Raw genomic sequence first — 14821 nt, 5'->3', positions numbered from 1 at the left:
TATAAAATTATAAAAGGACTGGACAAGCTAGATGCAGGAAAAATGTTCCCAATGTTGGGCAAGTCCAGAACCAGGGGCCACAGTCTTAGAATAAAGGGGAGGCCATTTAAAACTGAGGTGAGAAAAAACCTTTTCACCCAGAGAGTTGTGAATTTGTGGAATTCTCTGCCATAGAGGGCAGTGGAGGCCAAATCACTGGATGGATTTAAGAGAGAGTTAGATAGAGCTCTAGGGGCTAGTGGAATCAAGGGATATGGGGAGAAGGCAGGCACGGGGTATTGATTGGGGACGATCAGCCATGATCACGATGAATGGCGGTGCTGGCTCGAAGGGCTGAATGGCCTTCTCCTGCACCTATTTTCTATGTTTCTATGTTTAATCCCAGCAGCAGCACAGGCTCAAAGGGGCAAACTGTCCCCTCTAACCATCACCACTACAAAATTATATTAGAAACATAGAAAAAAGGTGCAGGAGCAGGCCATTTGGCCCTTCGAGCCAGCACCGCCATTCATTGTGATCATGGCTGATCATCCACAATCAGTAACCCGTGCCTGCCTTCTCCCCATATCCCATGATTCCACCAGCCCCTAGAGCTCTATCTAACTTAAAGAAGCAAAAGAGAAAAGGACAATGTAACAACGATTTTTATCAATTTCCCATTTCTGGTCTAGCCATTAAACATTAAGGCAACAGTCCAGGCTAATCTGAAAATAGAAAACATTTTATTTCCCCCAAACAACCAACTTTTCACATGTTAATCTGATTGGACCAACCTTTCCCTCTTGTTTAACTGAGCAGTTGGAGCCATTTCTTCCCTGGGTCTTACTAACTTGATCGGGTTTTTTGAGGAGGTGACAAAGGTGATTGATGAGAGTCGGTCAGTGGATGTTGTCTACATGGATTTTAGTTCAGCATTTGCAAAGTTCCCCATGGAGCTGATCCAGATGATTAAAATCTATAGGATTAACGCTGATTTAGTTGTATGGATTCAGATCTGTCTTACTGATAGCAGACAGGATTGTGGTGGAAGGATATTATTCAGCCTGGATGTCTGTGATCAGTGGAGTTCCACAAGGATCTTGCAGGGACTTCTGCTGTGCGTGAAGGAACTGCAGATTCTGGTTTAAACTGAAGATAGCCAATTAATGCTGGAGTAACTCAGCGGGACAGGCAGCATCTCGGGAGAGAAGGAATGGGTGACGTTTCGGGTCGAGATCCTTCTTCAGCCTGAGAGTCAGTGGAAAGGGAAACGAACTGTGTGCCTATCTGCTGTGTGAGATATATAAATGACTTGGAAGCAAACATGGAAGGGTTAGTTTGCAGACGACACCAAGACGAATGAGAATTTCTGTCAAGGTCTACAGTGGGATATAGAACATCTACAGAAATGGATGGTGAAATGGCAGATGGAGCTTAATCCCATCAAGTGTGAGGTATTGCATTTGGGAGGTCAAATGTAAGGGGAAGATATACAATTAATGGCATGACCCTAAACCCTGGTAGCCCTTGTGGAATTAATTGCCACAGAAGGCTGTGGAGGCCAAGTCAATGGATATTTTTAAGGCATTGACAGGTTCTTGATTAGTACAGGTGTCAGGAGTTATGGTGAGAAGGCAGTAGAATGGGGTTAAGAGGGAGAGATAGATCAGCCATGATTGAATGGCGGAGTAGACTTGATGGGCCGAGTGACCTAATTCTGCTCCTATCACATGAACTTAACTGGAAACCTATCGACATACATGTGTATGTCTCCAAAAGTGCAAACTGGAGAGGGTGGGTGAGGTGTAGATATTAATTCCAAGAATGTTGTTATAGTCATACAGCATGGAAACAGGCCTTTCGGCCCAACCTACCCACACCCGACATGTCCCAGCTACACTAATCCCACCTGCCTGCGTTTGGTCCATATCCTTCCAAACCTATCCTATCCATGTACCTGTCTTACTTTTTCCTAAATGTTTGGGATAGTCCAAGCCTCAACTACCTCCTTTGGCAGCTTGTTCCGTACACCCACCAAGGGACACCCAGTGACCAGCCATTTGTTATCAGGTAGTGGTACCAACCCCTGGCACACTGATATGAGAGGTGGTTGCACAGTGGGAGATCCTTACTTCAAACGTTACCTCCGCTGCAGCTTCCAAGTTAACAGTATTCAGCTAGTGAAGATAGAAATGGAGAAGTGATCATCAGGACAGCCGCTCCCATTCTGCTGCCTGACGATTCTTGTCCCCACTCCCACAGCCTCTGTTGGCTTGACAGAAAATTAGCATCAATGTCTTACAGTTGAGAAAGATATCCTCCCAGGCAACCAAAAACGGGATTGCTAGCAAACCTAAGCACATGGGTGTAAATATTTTTAAGTGCCGCAAGGATGAGATTGATTGTTGGCGGATTGACCCATGAAGGAAGATGCCAAAAACAAGTACTTTTCAGCTTGGAATGAAGCCAACTCATTCTAAATTTCTAAAAACATTCTATTTAGCGTCATTCTCCTCAACAAAATGTACACGTTATGATAACCAGCTTCTGAAACACGATTCTCAGCTTTTGAAGCCTGATGATCAGACACTTTTCCAGCGATCATTTAAATTAAAAAAAGGAGCAAATTAGACATTATTGCTAATACATTTTCTATTAGATGTAGATTGCTAATACATTTTCTATGTTAGTATTGATTACTACATCTGAAAACAGGAGTTTCAATCTCAAGAAACATGTAGTCTAATTAACAGTGACCATGCGATCTTAACACCATCATGAATTTCATGGAAACTGAATTCATAATTCTGACTCACTTTGTAGAAGGATCCTCAGCATGTTCATCATTCTTCTCTATTTGCTTGCTTTCCTGATTTCCACAATCTTCCTCAGAGCTGACTGGTTCTGTTTGCATATTCACATTAGGCCTTTAAACCAATAAAAGGTAAACTATTGTTTATTGAAAATGTTACAGTCACATGCGGCACGGCGGTAGATTTGATGCCTTACAGCGCCAGACACCCAGGTTCGATCCCGACTACGGGTGCTGTCTGTACGGAGTTTGTACGTTCTCCCCGTGACCTGCGTGGGTTTTCACCGAGATCTTGGGTTTCCTCCCACACTCCTCAGACGTGCAGGTTTGAGCGTTAATTGCCTTGGGTTTGTGTACTAAATGTCCCTGGTGTGCGTGGGCTTGTGTTAATGTGCAGGGACCGCTGGTCGGTGCCGTTTCGGTGAGCCAAAGGGCCTGTTTCCGCACTGTATGTCTAAACTAAACATCAAGCATCAAACCTATGCAAAGTAATCGGCTAAAACATACTACATAATAGCAATATAGAACAGTACTACAGTATGGGCAAGGCATAGGTGAAGATGGCATGGAAGATGGGGCAACAAAAAATACACATGTACTTTTTGACTAAAACCGCAGCAGATTCTGTGCTAAAGTTGTCTCACAAAACAACAAAAATACATACCATCATGTTGGCAGGATGTGAAGGCATAGAAAGACAAATTAGAGGAACACACTCTTTAACCAAGTATTAAAAAGATCACGGCGAAAGCTAAAAAGGCCGGAATGCAGTGGATAAATGAAGTGTTACGGTAATGGTGCTCAGGAGAGGCGAAGTGCAATTAAGTGTAACTACAGAGAGGATGGTACTGAATAGTTGGCCAAAGCCAACTATCAATAATTTTGCGCAGGAAGGAACTGCAGATGCTGGTTTAAACCGAAGATAAGACACAAAAAGCTGGAGAAACTCAGTAGGTCAGGCAGCACCATAAGATCATAAGTAATATGAGCGGAATTAGGCCATTCGACCCATCAAGTCTACTCCGCCATTCAATCATGTCTGATCTATCTCTCCCTTCTAACCCCACTCTCCTGCCTTCTCCCCATAACCTCGGACACATGTACTAATCAAGAATTTATCTCTGCCCTAAAAATATCCACGGAAAAATATCCACAGTATAATAATGTAGATAAATGTGAGGTTATCCACTTTGGCTGCAAAAATAAGGAGGCAGATTATTATCTCAATGGTGTCAGATTAGGTAAAGGGGAAGTGCAACGAGATCTTGGTGTCCTTGTACACCAGTCACTGAAATAAGCTTGCAAGTACAGCAGGCAATGAAGAAAGCTAATGGCCTGTTGGCCTTCATAACGAGAGGAATTGAGTACAGGAGCAAAGAAGTCCATTTGCAGTTGTTTCGGGCCTTGGTGAGACCACATCTGGAGCATTGTGTGCAGGTTTGGTCTCCGAATTTGAGGAAGGATGTCCTTGCTATTGAGGCAGTGCAGCGTAGGTTCACGAGGTTAATCCCTGGGATGGAAGGACTGTCATATGAGGAATGATTGGGAAGACTGGGCTTATATTCACTGGAGTTTAGAAGGATGAGACGAATAAAATCATAAAAGGACTAGACAAGCTAGATGCAGGAAAAATGTTCCCAACGTTCGGGGAGTCTAGAACTAGGGGCCACAGTCTAAGAATAAAGGGGAGGCCATTTAAAATTGAGGTGAGAAGAAGTTTTTTAACCCAGGGAGTTGTGAATTTGTGGAATTCTCTGCCACAGAAGACAGTGGAGTAATAATGAATTTGTAAACATAATATCCCCCCCAACCCCACTCCATAACCTGTGCCCTTCCCCACCCCGGCCCCATTTCTTCCATTATCTCGCGCCCTACAGTGGCGGCAAGCCTCGTGGGTCGACCCGTGGTCGATGAGAAGGGCGGGGGGCTGCCATGATGGAGGGGGAAGAACAATGGACAATGGGGAGGGAGGGAGGGAGAACAAAGGACAAAGAGGACCCGACGTGGGGGAACTGCTGTGGGGGGAGGGTTTGGAGGGAGGAAGAGAACAAAAGGAGGAGCTGGTGTCCTTTGTAACTTTGTCAGCGAGGTAGGTGGCCACTATTTATATATATTGGGTATGCAAGCAAAGAATCTCACTGTGCCTTGTCACACGTGACAATAAAGCATTCCATTCCATTCCCTCTTCCCTTCACAACCCTGTCCCATACCACCTATGTGGAGATCGAATGGAGATCTCAGTGAAAAGATATCTACTGGAAGCTTCTTTGGACCTGTTTATTTCTCATTTGCTGCTGAAGCATCCAGAGGTGAAAAAATGTCAATTGAGGAAATCACTAGGCCCTAAAATAACTGAGATTATTAAATATATTTCACTTTCACTGATGGAAATTTAGGATTACATTGCACCACTGAACGATAATTCCCACCTGTAACAAAACAAGATTATGAAAGGTCAAACATTTCTTATCTTACTCTTCCAAAAACTGATCTCCCCTCTCTGGGGTTTGTTTGCACGTTAGTTCTCCAGTTGTTATTTTTTCGGTTGTATCTTGATTATCAATGTCTGATTCCAGTTCATTATCCGATCTACTGTTCGAAAGAAATACAATTGTCAGATCAGATTACCAAAAGTATTAATTAAAGAGTATAAACTTAAAAAATAGGTGCAGGAGTAGGCCATTCAGCCCTTTGAGCCAGCACCGCCAATCAATATGATGGCTGATCATCCAAAATCAGTGCCCCGTTCCTGCTTTTTCCCCATATCCCTTGATTCTGTTAGCCCTAATTGGCCTCCACTGCCTTCTGTGCCAGAGAATTCCACAGATTCACAACTCTCTGGGTGAAAATGTTTTTCCTCATCTCAGTCCTAAATGGCCTACCCCTGATTCTTAAACTGTGACCCCTGGTTCTGGATTCGCCCAACATGGGGAACATTTTTCCTGCATCTAGCCTGTCCAATCCCTTAAGAATTTTACATGTTTCTATAAGATCCCATCTCATCCTTCTAAAGTCCAGTGAATACAAGCCTAATCGATCCATTCTTACATGATATGTCAGTCCCACCATCCCGGGAATTAACCTGGTGAACCTGTGCTGCACTCCCTCAATAGTAATAATGTCCTTCCTCAAATTAGGAGACCAAAATTGCACACAATACTCCAGGTGTGGTCTCACCCGGGCCCTGTACAACTGCAGTAGGACCTCCTAAACTCAAATCCTCTTGCAATGAAGGCCAAGATGCCATTAGCTTTCTTCACTGCCTGCTGTACTTGCATGCTTACTTTCAGTGACTGATGTACAAGCACACCTAGGTCTCGTTGCACCTCCCTCTCTCCTAATCTGACACCATTCAGATAATGTGCAAGAAAGAACTGCAGATGCTGGTTTAAATCGCAGCTAGTCACAAAATGCTGGAGTAACTCAGTGGGACAGGCAGCATCTCTGGAGAGAAGGAATGGGTGACCTTTCGGGTCAAGACCCTTCTTCAGAGTGAAAGGAGATGAGGAGGAATTTCTTTAGTCAGAGGGTGGCGAATCTGTGGAATTCATTGCCACAGACGTCTGTGCAGGGCAAATTATAGGGCTTTTTAAAAGCAGATTGCCAGGTTTCTTGATTTAGTAAGTGTGTCAAAGGTTATGGGGAGAAGGCAGGTGAATGGGGTTGAAAGGGAAAGAGAGATCAGCCATGATTGAATGGCGGAGTAGATTTGATGGGCTGAATGGCCTAATTCTGTTCCGATGACAGTAACTTAGAGGCATTTACTGGGCTTGATAAATGAGAGTTATTAATCAGACACCAAAATTAATACCATTAATTGGTATTAGAAATTGCTTGGCAGAGTTCTCACATAATGCCAGTTTGATTTAATTAAGACAAGCAAATATAGATTTTTTAAATTAAAACACGGATTATGGGCAAAAGCAACTTAGTTTTACAAATTTAAACGAGGCAGATGAACGAATGATAGAGATTTTGAACAAAGAGGATAGAACTTCTTTAGATTGTTTCCAGAGTTGGTGGCTGAGCCAGTGACTGTCCATAATCAAGATTACTTTGGTGGAAAAGGGGATAAGGCAACATAAGTAATGTGGTAAATGTGATTGTGATTATTATGTACAAGTAGAAATTGTAGAAGATGCTTTGATCAGCTGAAAATAAGGTGAAAATATTAATTATTTTGGGGAACTAAGCACTGAGCCTCAATATTTAAGTACATGTGCACATGCACACTTCTTGGGTGTTGGGGAAGACCATTGTTTAACTTAGTCTGGATTGGTTTGCTAGGAACAGTGCCAAGAGTTATATCCCAAAAGATTAAGTTCACAAAAGATTAAGTAAACAGTAATTTGCATTCAGTACACTTAAAGCAGTCAAATCTTAGCGAAGGTGTTCCTCATCCCAGGTAGCTTTCTTTATTGTCATGTCCTGATGCAAGGTCTGGACTCGAAATGCTGAAGATCAACACAAAAAGCTGGAGTAACTCAGCGGATCAGACAGCATCTCTGGAGAAAAGGTATAGGGTGACGTTTCGGGTCACGACCCTCCTTCAAACCCACTCTCCGAAAGTGAAATCACCTCAAGGTATGCCTACTTCGAAGAAGTTCTCCTCCCTCCAAAGTGAAATCACTTCAAGGTATGCCTACTTTGAAGAAGTTCTCCTTCTCTCTCCAAAGTGAAATCACCTCGAAATGCTGACTATCCCTTTGCATCCACAGATGTTACATGACCTGCCGAGTTCTTCCATCAGTTATTTTTTGCTCCAGATTCCAGCATCTGTAGTCTCTCTTTTCCCCTATCTTTTGATTTTGATGCTTATAACCTCTGAGCTTTCAAGCACAGGCAATTCTATTAGGATATGTGTTTCCATGCTAAGAATTGCAGAAAACACAAGTGACGAATTAGGGAACACACGTTGCATTATGCGGGCTGCATTTATGATAATACCATTTTATCAGGAACTAGATAACCACCCAAAAGTTACTATAGAAATTGATAAGCAGAAAAAAATGTCAGTTTTTGAACAGTATTGAGAGGTTGTGTGGGAACGGTGGATCCAGTAAGTAAAGACACCCCATTAACTTTGGAAAAAAAACAATACTCGAGTAAACAATGTAACATACAGCCTTTAGTATTATTACCTTGATGTAACAAAAATAAACTTATTGTTATTGAAAAGACCTTTATTTTTGAAAAATCCTGTGGGAAAATTAAGTTTGCCACTGAGATTCCAAAACTCTAACCTCTAACCACTTTCCCACGCTGACATAATTGTCTTAATAACACAATTTTCTATAACACGGGGTTTCTTTGAAATGCAACTATCGCATTATACAGAATTACTTGTAAGACATATTAACCCAATTTCCACGAGAAATGAAAGACTCAAACTATTTCCAGTTCAACGAGGCAACATCAGTCACATTAAGTCCAAAGATACATACCTATTGAGACTACTTTCTTTCGGGTCTTCTGATTGATTGGAAGAATTCTTTTCCTGCAAAAAACATGTACAATGCTGGACACTTGCACACGTATATTGCACTTAAAGCTATATCAAAGCTATTGACATGCAAACAGTACATCCTGTCAATAGCAATTCCAGATCATTTGTTTTGGTTCCTGACTCAACTTGATTCTAACTGCAATGGCAATTCTGGTTGCCTCTTGAACGCATTCAGTCTGCTCAATGACAGGGAATAAGAGCTTGAAATAACTCAACAAGCCAAGATGATGCTGTAACATTATAAAATGCTAAAGCATAAAAGCAGATTCAATCAATCAAGTCCATGTCATTTTTGTAGAGCATTCCAATCTGACCTATTCCTTCTCTTTTCACATTTCCATGCAAACTATTTTAGTTGTTCAACTCCTTGTTGAATAGTCCCAAGGAACCCACAGACTAAGTTCCAAATCAAACAGTCACATTATTTTTACTCACATATATGCCATCATCAACACGACTTATTCATGTCCTTAGGCCATTATTATAATATTTTAACACTATTCTCCACACACTAAGGACAATTTTTACATTTATCAAGCCAATTTACATACAAACCTGTACGTCTTTTGAGTGTGGGAGGAAACCGAAGATCTTGGAGAAAACCCACGCAGGTCGTGGGGAGAACGTACAAACTCCGTACAGACAGCACCCGTAGTCGGGATGGAACCTGTGTCTCTGGCGCTGCATTCGCTGTAAGGCAGCACTCTACCACTGCGACATTGATTCCCTGGTTCTAAGAACCATATTCTATTTACGCCATGTAATGTTGTCATCATGCGCTAAACATCTTATGAAATCATCCTTCAATCACCAGCTTTTCCAGTCAAACCCCGTGCCCACGATCCATCACCCCCAAACTATTCTAGTAAAAGAATTCTATTCTAGTAAATATCTGCTGCCTAACACCTTCACAACCATCCTTAATTGTGCTCTCCAAGATTAGACCATAGAAAAAGGCCGACACAGTTGCGCAGTGATGGAGTTGTTGCCTCTCAGCGCCAGAGACAATGGTTCTATCCTAGCTATGGGTGCTGTCTGTACAGAGTTTGTACGTTCTCCCCGTGACCTGCGTGGGTTTTCTCCGAGAACTTTGATCTCCTCCCACACTCCAAAGACGTACAGGTTTGCCGGTTAATTAGCTTGGTAAATGTAAAAATTGTGCCTAGTGTAGGATAGTGTTAGTGTGCAGGGATCGCTAGTCGGTGCGGACTCGGCGAGCCAAAGGTCCTGTTTCCGTGCTGTATCTTTAAACTAAACTAAGACTTCATTCTTAATTCAGCTCGATGTTCAAGGGAAAATACGAATGAAGGAAACAAGTTCCCAAGAGTCATATGGTTGCTGACTGGAACAAGCTTCTTGGAGAGATGGTCCTAACTTTGTTCATCAATATGCATTATTACCCTTTTCTTGAATTTTTTATTCTTATTTTTTTGTTTTTTGGCACAGAATTCTTTGAGCTGTTCATCCATATCCATGAGAATATCTTCAAAGGATTCCTGACACGAAGATCTGTGGAAAATAAAACAACAGAAAATAAGTGAGTCACCAAATTAATGAAACATTTGATGAAATGATTCCCAACTTCCGAATTTCCAATATTGTTCTGGGGAATAGAACTGAAAGGAAAAAGAACTAATAATAACAGTGAAAGGCCTAGATAGAGTGGATGTGGAGAGGATGTTTCCACTAGTTAGAGAGTCTAGGACTAGAGGTCATAGCCTCAGAATTAAAAGACGTTCCTTTAGGAAGATGAGTAGGAATTTCTTTAGTCAGCTGGTGGTGAATCTGTGGAATTCTTTGCCACAGAAGGCCGTGGAGGCCAAATAAATCAATATTTTTAAGGCAGAGATGGATAAATTCTTGATTAGTATGGGTGTCAAGCGTTATGGGGAGAAGGCAGGAGAACGGGGTTAGGAGGGACAGATTGATCAGCCATGATTGAATGGCCGAGTAGACTATGGGTCGAATGGCCTAATTCTGTTATCATTTATGTCCTTATGAACAATAGAAATTAATAGAATACAGGTCTGACAGCATCTATGGATAAAAACGTTTCATGTTGATGTTCTTTCCTGTAAAGTAGCTATTGTAACATCATGGCTAGAAGTATTTTTTAAATCCCCGGATATTTCACATACAGACTAAATCAACTACGATTAAGCAAGCAGAGATTTGGAGGTGAATTGAGAAAAATTGTTTAAGTAAAAGTGGCGAGAACGGAGACCCGAGTCCGATCCCGACTACGGGTGCTGTCTGTACGGAGTTTGCACGTTCTCCCCGTGGCCTGCGAGGGTTTTCTCCGGGTGCTCTGGTTTCCTCCCACACGCCAAAGACGTACAGGTTTGTAGGTTAATTGCCTTTGGTAAAAAAAGCTATAAAGTAAAAAAATGTCCCTAGTATGTAGGATAGTGCTACGGTATGGGGTGATCGCTGGTCGCCAAAGGGCCTGTTTTGCACTGTATTTCTAAAGTCTAAAACAAACTGGCAAATGGGAGTACAAAGTGAGAAAACGCTTAATTGCCCATCTTGACAGTAACAAACGCTCGCTAAATGGAGAAAAATTGTAGAGCCGAGATGCAGGCAGATTCTGAATGCCTATGATTTGCAGAAAGCAAATGTGCAGGTACAGTAATTAATTAAAACTGTGATAATTTATTGCCAGGGGAACAGTCGACAAATGTAGGTTATGCTTCAATTCCATCAGGCAAGGACAGGCTACACCTGGAATACTGTGTTCATGTGCTGGAAGCAGTTCATAGTGTTTAAATTACAATGAGTACTTCCAATGGCTGGATTGTCATAAGTTCCAGGTGCAGAATTAGGCCATTCAGTCCATCAATTAATTCATGGCTGATCTATCTCTCCTTCTCAACCCCATTCTCCTGCCTTCGCCTCATAACCCCTGACACCCGTACTAATCAACAATCTATCAATCTCCACCTTACAAATATCCAATGACTTGGCCTCCACAGATGTCTGTGGCAGTGAATTCCACAGATTCACCACCCTCTGGCTAAAGAAATTCTTTCTCCTGTCTTCGGAAGAAAGGATAAAGGGGGCGTACTTGTATCTGCTGGACTCCAGAAGACCGGGACAAATACCAAATGATTTTCGCCTTCCATTACAGTGAGGAATGTGGAGGAGTCACTGTGGTGGATGTTCATGTTAAAATGGATTTTGTGTGTCATGTTGCTTTTTGTTGTTATGACTGTATGGCAAATGAAATTCCTCGTATGTTGCAAAACATACTTGGCTAATAAAGTATGATTGTGAATTGTGAATGATTCCTCTTGTGGAGTGTTTTGAATGGTGGGGTAAAAGGCAAGGGGTGTTCAATGTTTATAAATAAAGGGGGCCCATTTAGGCCTTACGAGGCGATATATCTATCAGTCTAGTCAAATGGTAGTGGATTGCACAAATGCAAGATCATAATTAAAAGGTTAACGGTATTTATCATGCCAAGGATAAAATGCCCTTTCATAAATAGTGATAGAAGTGGATTCCATATTTGGGTCTTAAACGAAAGTAGATTAAATACATAAATGTTTGAAAGAGGTTCATGGAAAGATATATTTGAATAGGTAGCTCAGAAAAGGTGCAGAGTATGGCAAAGATCCCTTTAAAAAATACACAAATGCCACACATGAATACATATATTTACCTCTTCAACAAGTTTCCTTTAATTTTCTTTTCATTCTTGTCACAGATCTCCTGTAAAACAAAACTATTTGTTATTGTACAATGATAGATACATTCCAGAACCAGGGGCCACAGTCTAAGAATAAAGGGGAGGCCATTTAAAACTGAGATGAGAAAAAACTGTTTTTCCCAGAGTTGTGAATTTGTGGAATTCTCTGCCACAGAGGGCAGTGGAGGCCAATTCACTGGATGGATTTAAAAGAGAGTTGGCTAGACCTCTAGGGGCTAGTGGAATCAAGGGATATGGAGAGAAGGCAGGCACGGGTTACTGATTGTGGATGATCAGCCATGATCACAATGAATGGCGGTGCTGGCTCGAAGGGCCAAATGGCCTCCTCCTGCACCTATTTTCTAAGTTTCTATGTTTCTAATGCAGGGAAATGTCTTATCTGGATACAAAATGACAACTGTATTTGACATGGTATAAGTTCCAGGTACCCACCACACTCTTTGTAAAAAACCTGCCCCGTACATTAAACTTTGCCCTCCTCACCTTAAAGCTATGCCCAGCAGTGCTTGTTTCTTTCATCCTGGGATAAAGGTTCTGACTGTCTACCTTACCGTCTACTCGATCTATGCCAATGCAGACACAAAATGCTGGAGTAACTCAACGGGTCAGGCAGCATCTCGGGAGAGAAGGAATGGGTGACGTTTCGCGTCTAGACCCTTCTTCAGTCTGAAGATGCCGAGTTACTCCAGCATTTTGTGTCTACCTTCGATTTTAACCAGCATTTGCAGTGTTTTTCCTACGCGCTATGCTAATATATGTTTGTTGAAGATATGTTTACGATTAAATTGCTAGACAGTTTTGATCCACGGGGTATGCCAAGTTGGCCGATCTTGGCCACTGAACATTTTATAAACTACAGGTAGCATGGCACGACAATAAAAGTATGCAACTGAGAATATGGAATGGTTGATAACTTCCATTATTAGGGTCTCAGGTCAAGCGAGAAAACAAAGTTAGCAAAAAAATAGTAACCTCTAGAATGGAAAATACCTAGAAAGTTATAGGTGAAGCAGGAGCCATTTTAAAACTTACATTTTTTTCAATTTGTATTTCTTTGTTTACTTGCATCTTTGAATCATCCTCCTTGTTCATCATGTTCAGGTTATTTTCTACAATGTTATTTTTGTGTTTCCTACAAATATAGTTTAAGAAAGAAAGAAAATTGGAAAGTGCAATCCAAATGTTGGTTTAATCCTTCAGAGCACATTGTAGGCACGCACAAAGTGAATGACCCGAAGGCTAGCGCTCCGTTTCTGTGGCAATAGAATGACAACAGAACTGTGGAAGTGGAATATTAGTGAATTAGAGTCATAGAGTGATACAGTGTGGAAACAGGTCCTTCTGCTCAACTTGCCCACACCAGCCAACATGTCCCATCTACACTAGTCCCACTTGGTCCATATCCCTCCAAATCTGTCATATCCATGTACCTAACTGTATCTTAAACGTTTGGATTAGCCCCAGCCTCAACTACCTCCTGACATACACATTTTGTGTGAGGAATAGAGTCCCAGCCTACTCAACCTCTCCCTATAGCTCAGACCCTCTAGTCCTGGCAACATCCTCGTATATCTTCTCTGTACCCTTTCCAGCTTGACCACAACTTTCCTGTAACATGGTGCCCAGAACTGAACACGACGGTATATCCTATCCCCCAGAACACTCTCCAGTAACTTTCCGACTACAGATGTTAAGCTCACTGGTCTCTAGTTCCCAGCATTTCTCCTGCAGCCCTTCTTCAATAGAGGCACATCATCCGGCCTTAAGATGACTCATAAATTTCAACCAGGACTCCCGCAATTTTCTCTCTACTTTCCCACAATGTCCTCGGATATATCTGAATAGTCATTAATTGTAATTAGTAGCAATATAATTAGTAGTATCAACAAAGCACAATTTCAAAACTAGGCTCAGAAAACCTCAATTAGTGCGTGGCATGTTAGTATTAAGCCAAGCAATTCGCTACACAGCACAAATACAATCAAATGTAATTTTATTAATTTTTAGCAGCATAGGAATCATTGGCAATTTATTGCACACTTTTCACTGCTTACTCAAAGAGTTGGAGATGTAGTTCCTGTGTAGTTCTTCCAACTTTTACATTGGAACATTGTGGGCAAAAAGCAGGTAACAGGCCAGTTTAGCATTGCATAATGGCATAATTAGCATTATGCAATTGAATACTTTTCCTACTAATTTGAGTGAGATTTGGAAGGAAACTCTGCATTGAGGTTACATACATTCAACACTATTGTGGAAAGGGGTGGTGGGGACAGAGAGCAAGAGGACAGCTGACAATGAAAGAACAAATTTCATTAGATTGTTACCTGCTCCTCAATTGCCTTTCTGACTTCTGCTGAGGTGATGACACTTTCTTTGAAGGTTTACTTTCCTCATCCCTGCTGTCCATCTTGAGCGTTTGGGCTTTAACCTTGTCCTTTGACATTGCACCTTTCAATTCTGGAAAAAGTATGAGCAGAAAAGTGTCAAAGCAAAATATTGCAGGTGCTGGAAGAATGGAAGCACAAGAAACAGTCTAAGCAACTACTTTAAAATTAGCTAACCAAGGTCAATTTGATTCCAATATTTCACTTGTGCCACATTATGTGAATCAAATCTATTCCAATGCAAATGCCAAAAGGTTTAACAGAAAAAATATCCCAAAGTTCTTCAAAAATGTTAAAATCGAACACCAAGCCAAATGAAGCAATGAACTGAAGGTAGGTCTGAAGAAGGGTCTCGACCCGAAGCGTCACCCATTGCTTCTCTCCACAGATGCTGCCTGACCTGCTGAGTTACTCCAGCACTCTGTGAA

General features: G+C 41.7%; 1 protein-coding gene across 1 annotated transcript in view; it reads right to left on the bottom strand.

The window, feature by feature from the left end:
* Positions 1-14466, bottom strand: part of LOC144592987 (DNA topoisomerase 1-like) — a 62511-nt gene extending 48045 nt beyond the window's left edge. The window contains exons 1-7 of the mRNA XM_078398395.1: positions 14334-14466; positions 13039-13138; positions 11959-12008; positions 9698-9806; positions 8236-8288; positions 5267-5383; positions 2796-2906 (exon numbers count right to left, since the gene is read on the bottom strand). Of these exons, the coding sequence (XP_078254521.1) occupies positions 2796-2906; positions 5267-5383; positions 8236-8288; positions 9698-9806; positions 11959-12008; positions 13039-13138; positions 14334-14452 (659 nt within the window). The 5' untranslated portion in view covers positions 14453-14466. The remainder of the gene's footprint in view (positions 1-2795; positions 2907-5266; positions 5384-8235; positions 8289-9697; positions 9807-11958; positions 12009-13038; positions 13139-14333) is intronic.
* Between the last annotated feature and the right edge of the window lie 355 nt (positions 14467-14821).

This window comes from Rhinoraja longicauda, chromosome 4 (assembly GCF_053455715.1).
Source record: "Rhinoraja longicauda isolate Sanriku21f chromosome 4, sRhiLon1.1, whole genome shotgun sequence".
In the NCBI taxonomy this organism is placed as follows: domain Eukaryota; kingdom Metazoa; phylum Chordata; class Chondrichthyes; order Rajiformes; family Arhynchobatidae; genus Rhinoraja; species Rhinoraja longicauda.
This window is presented reverse-complemented; position numbering and strand designations above follow the sequence as displayed.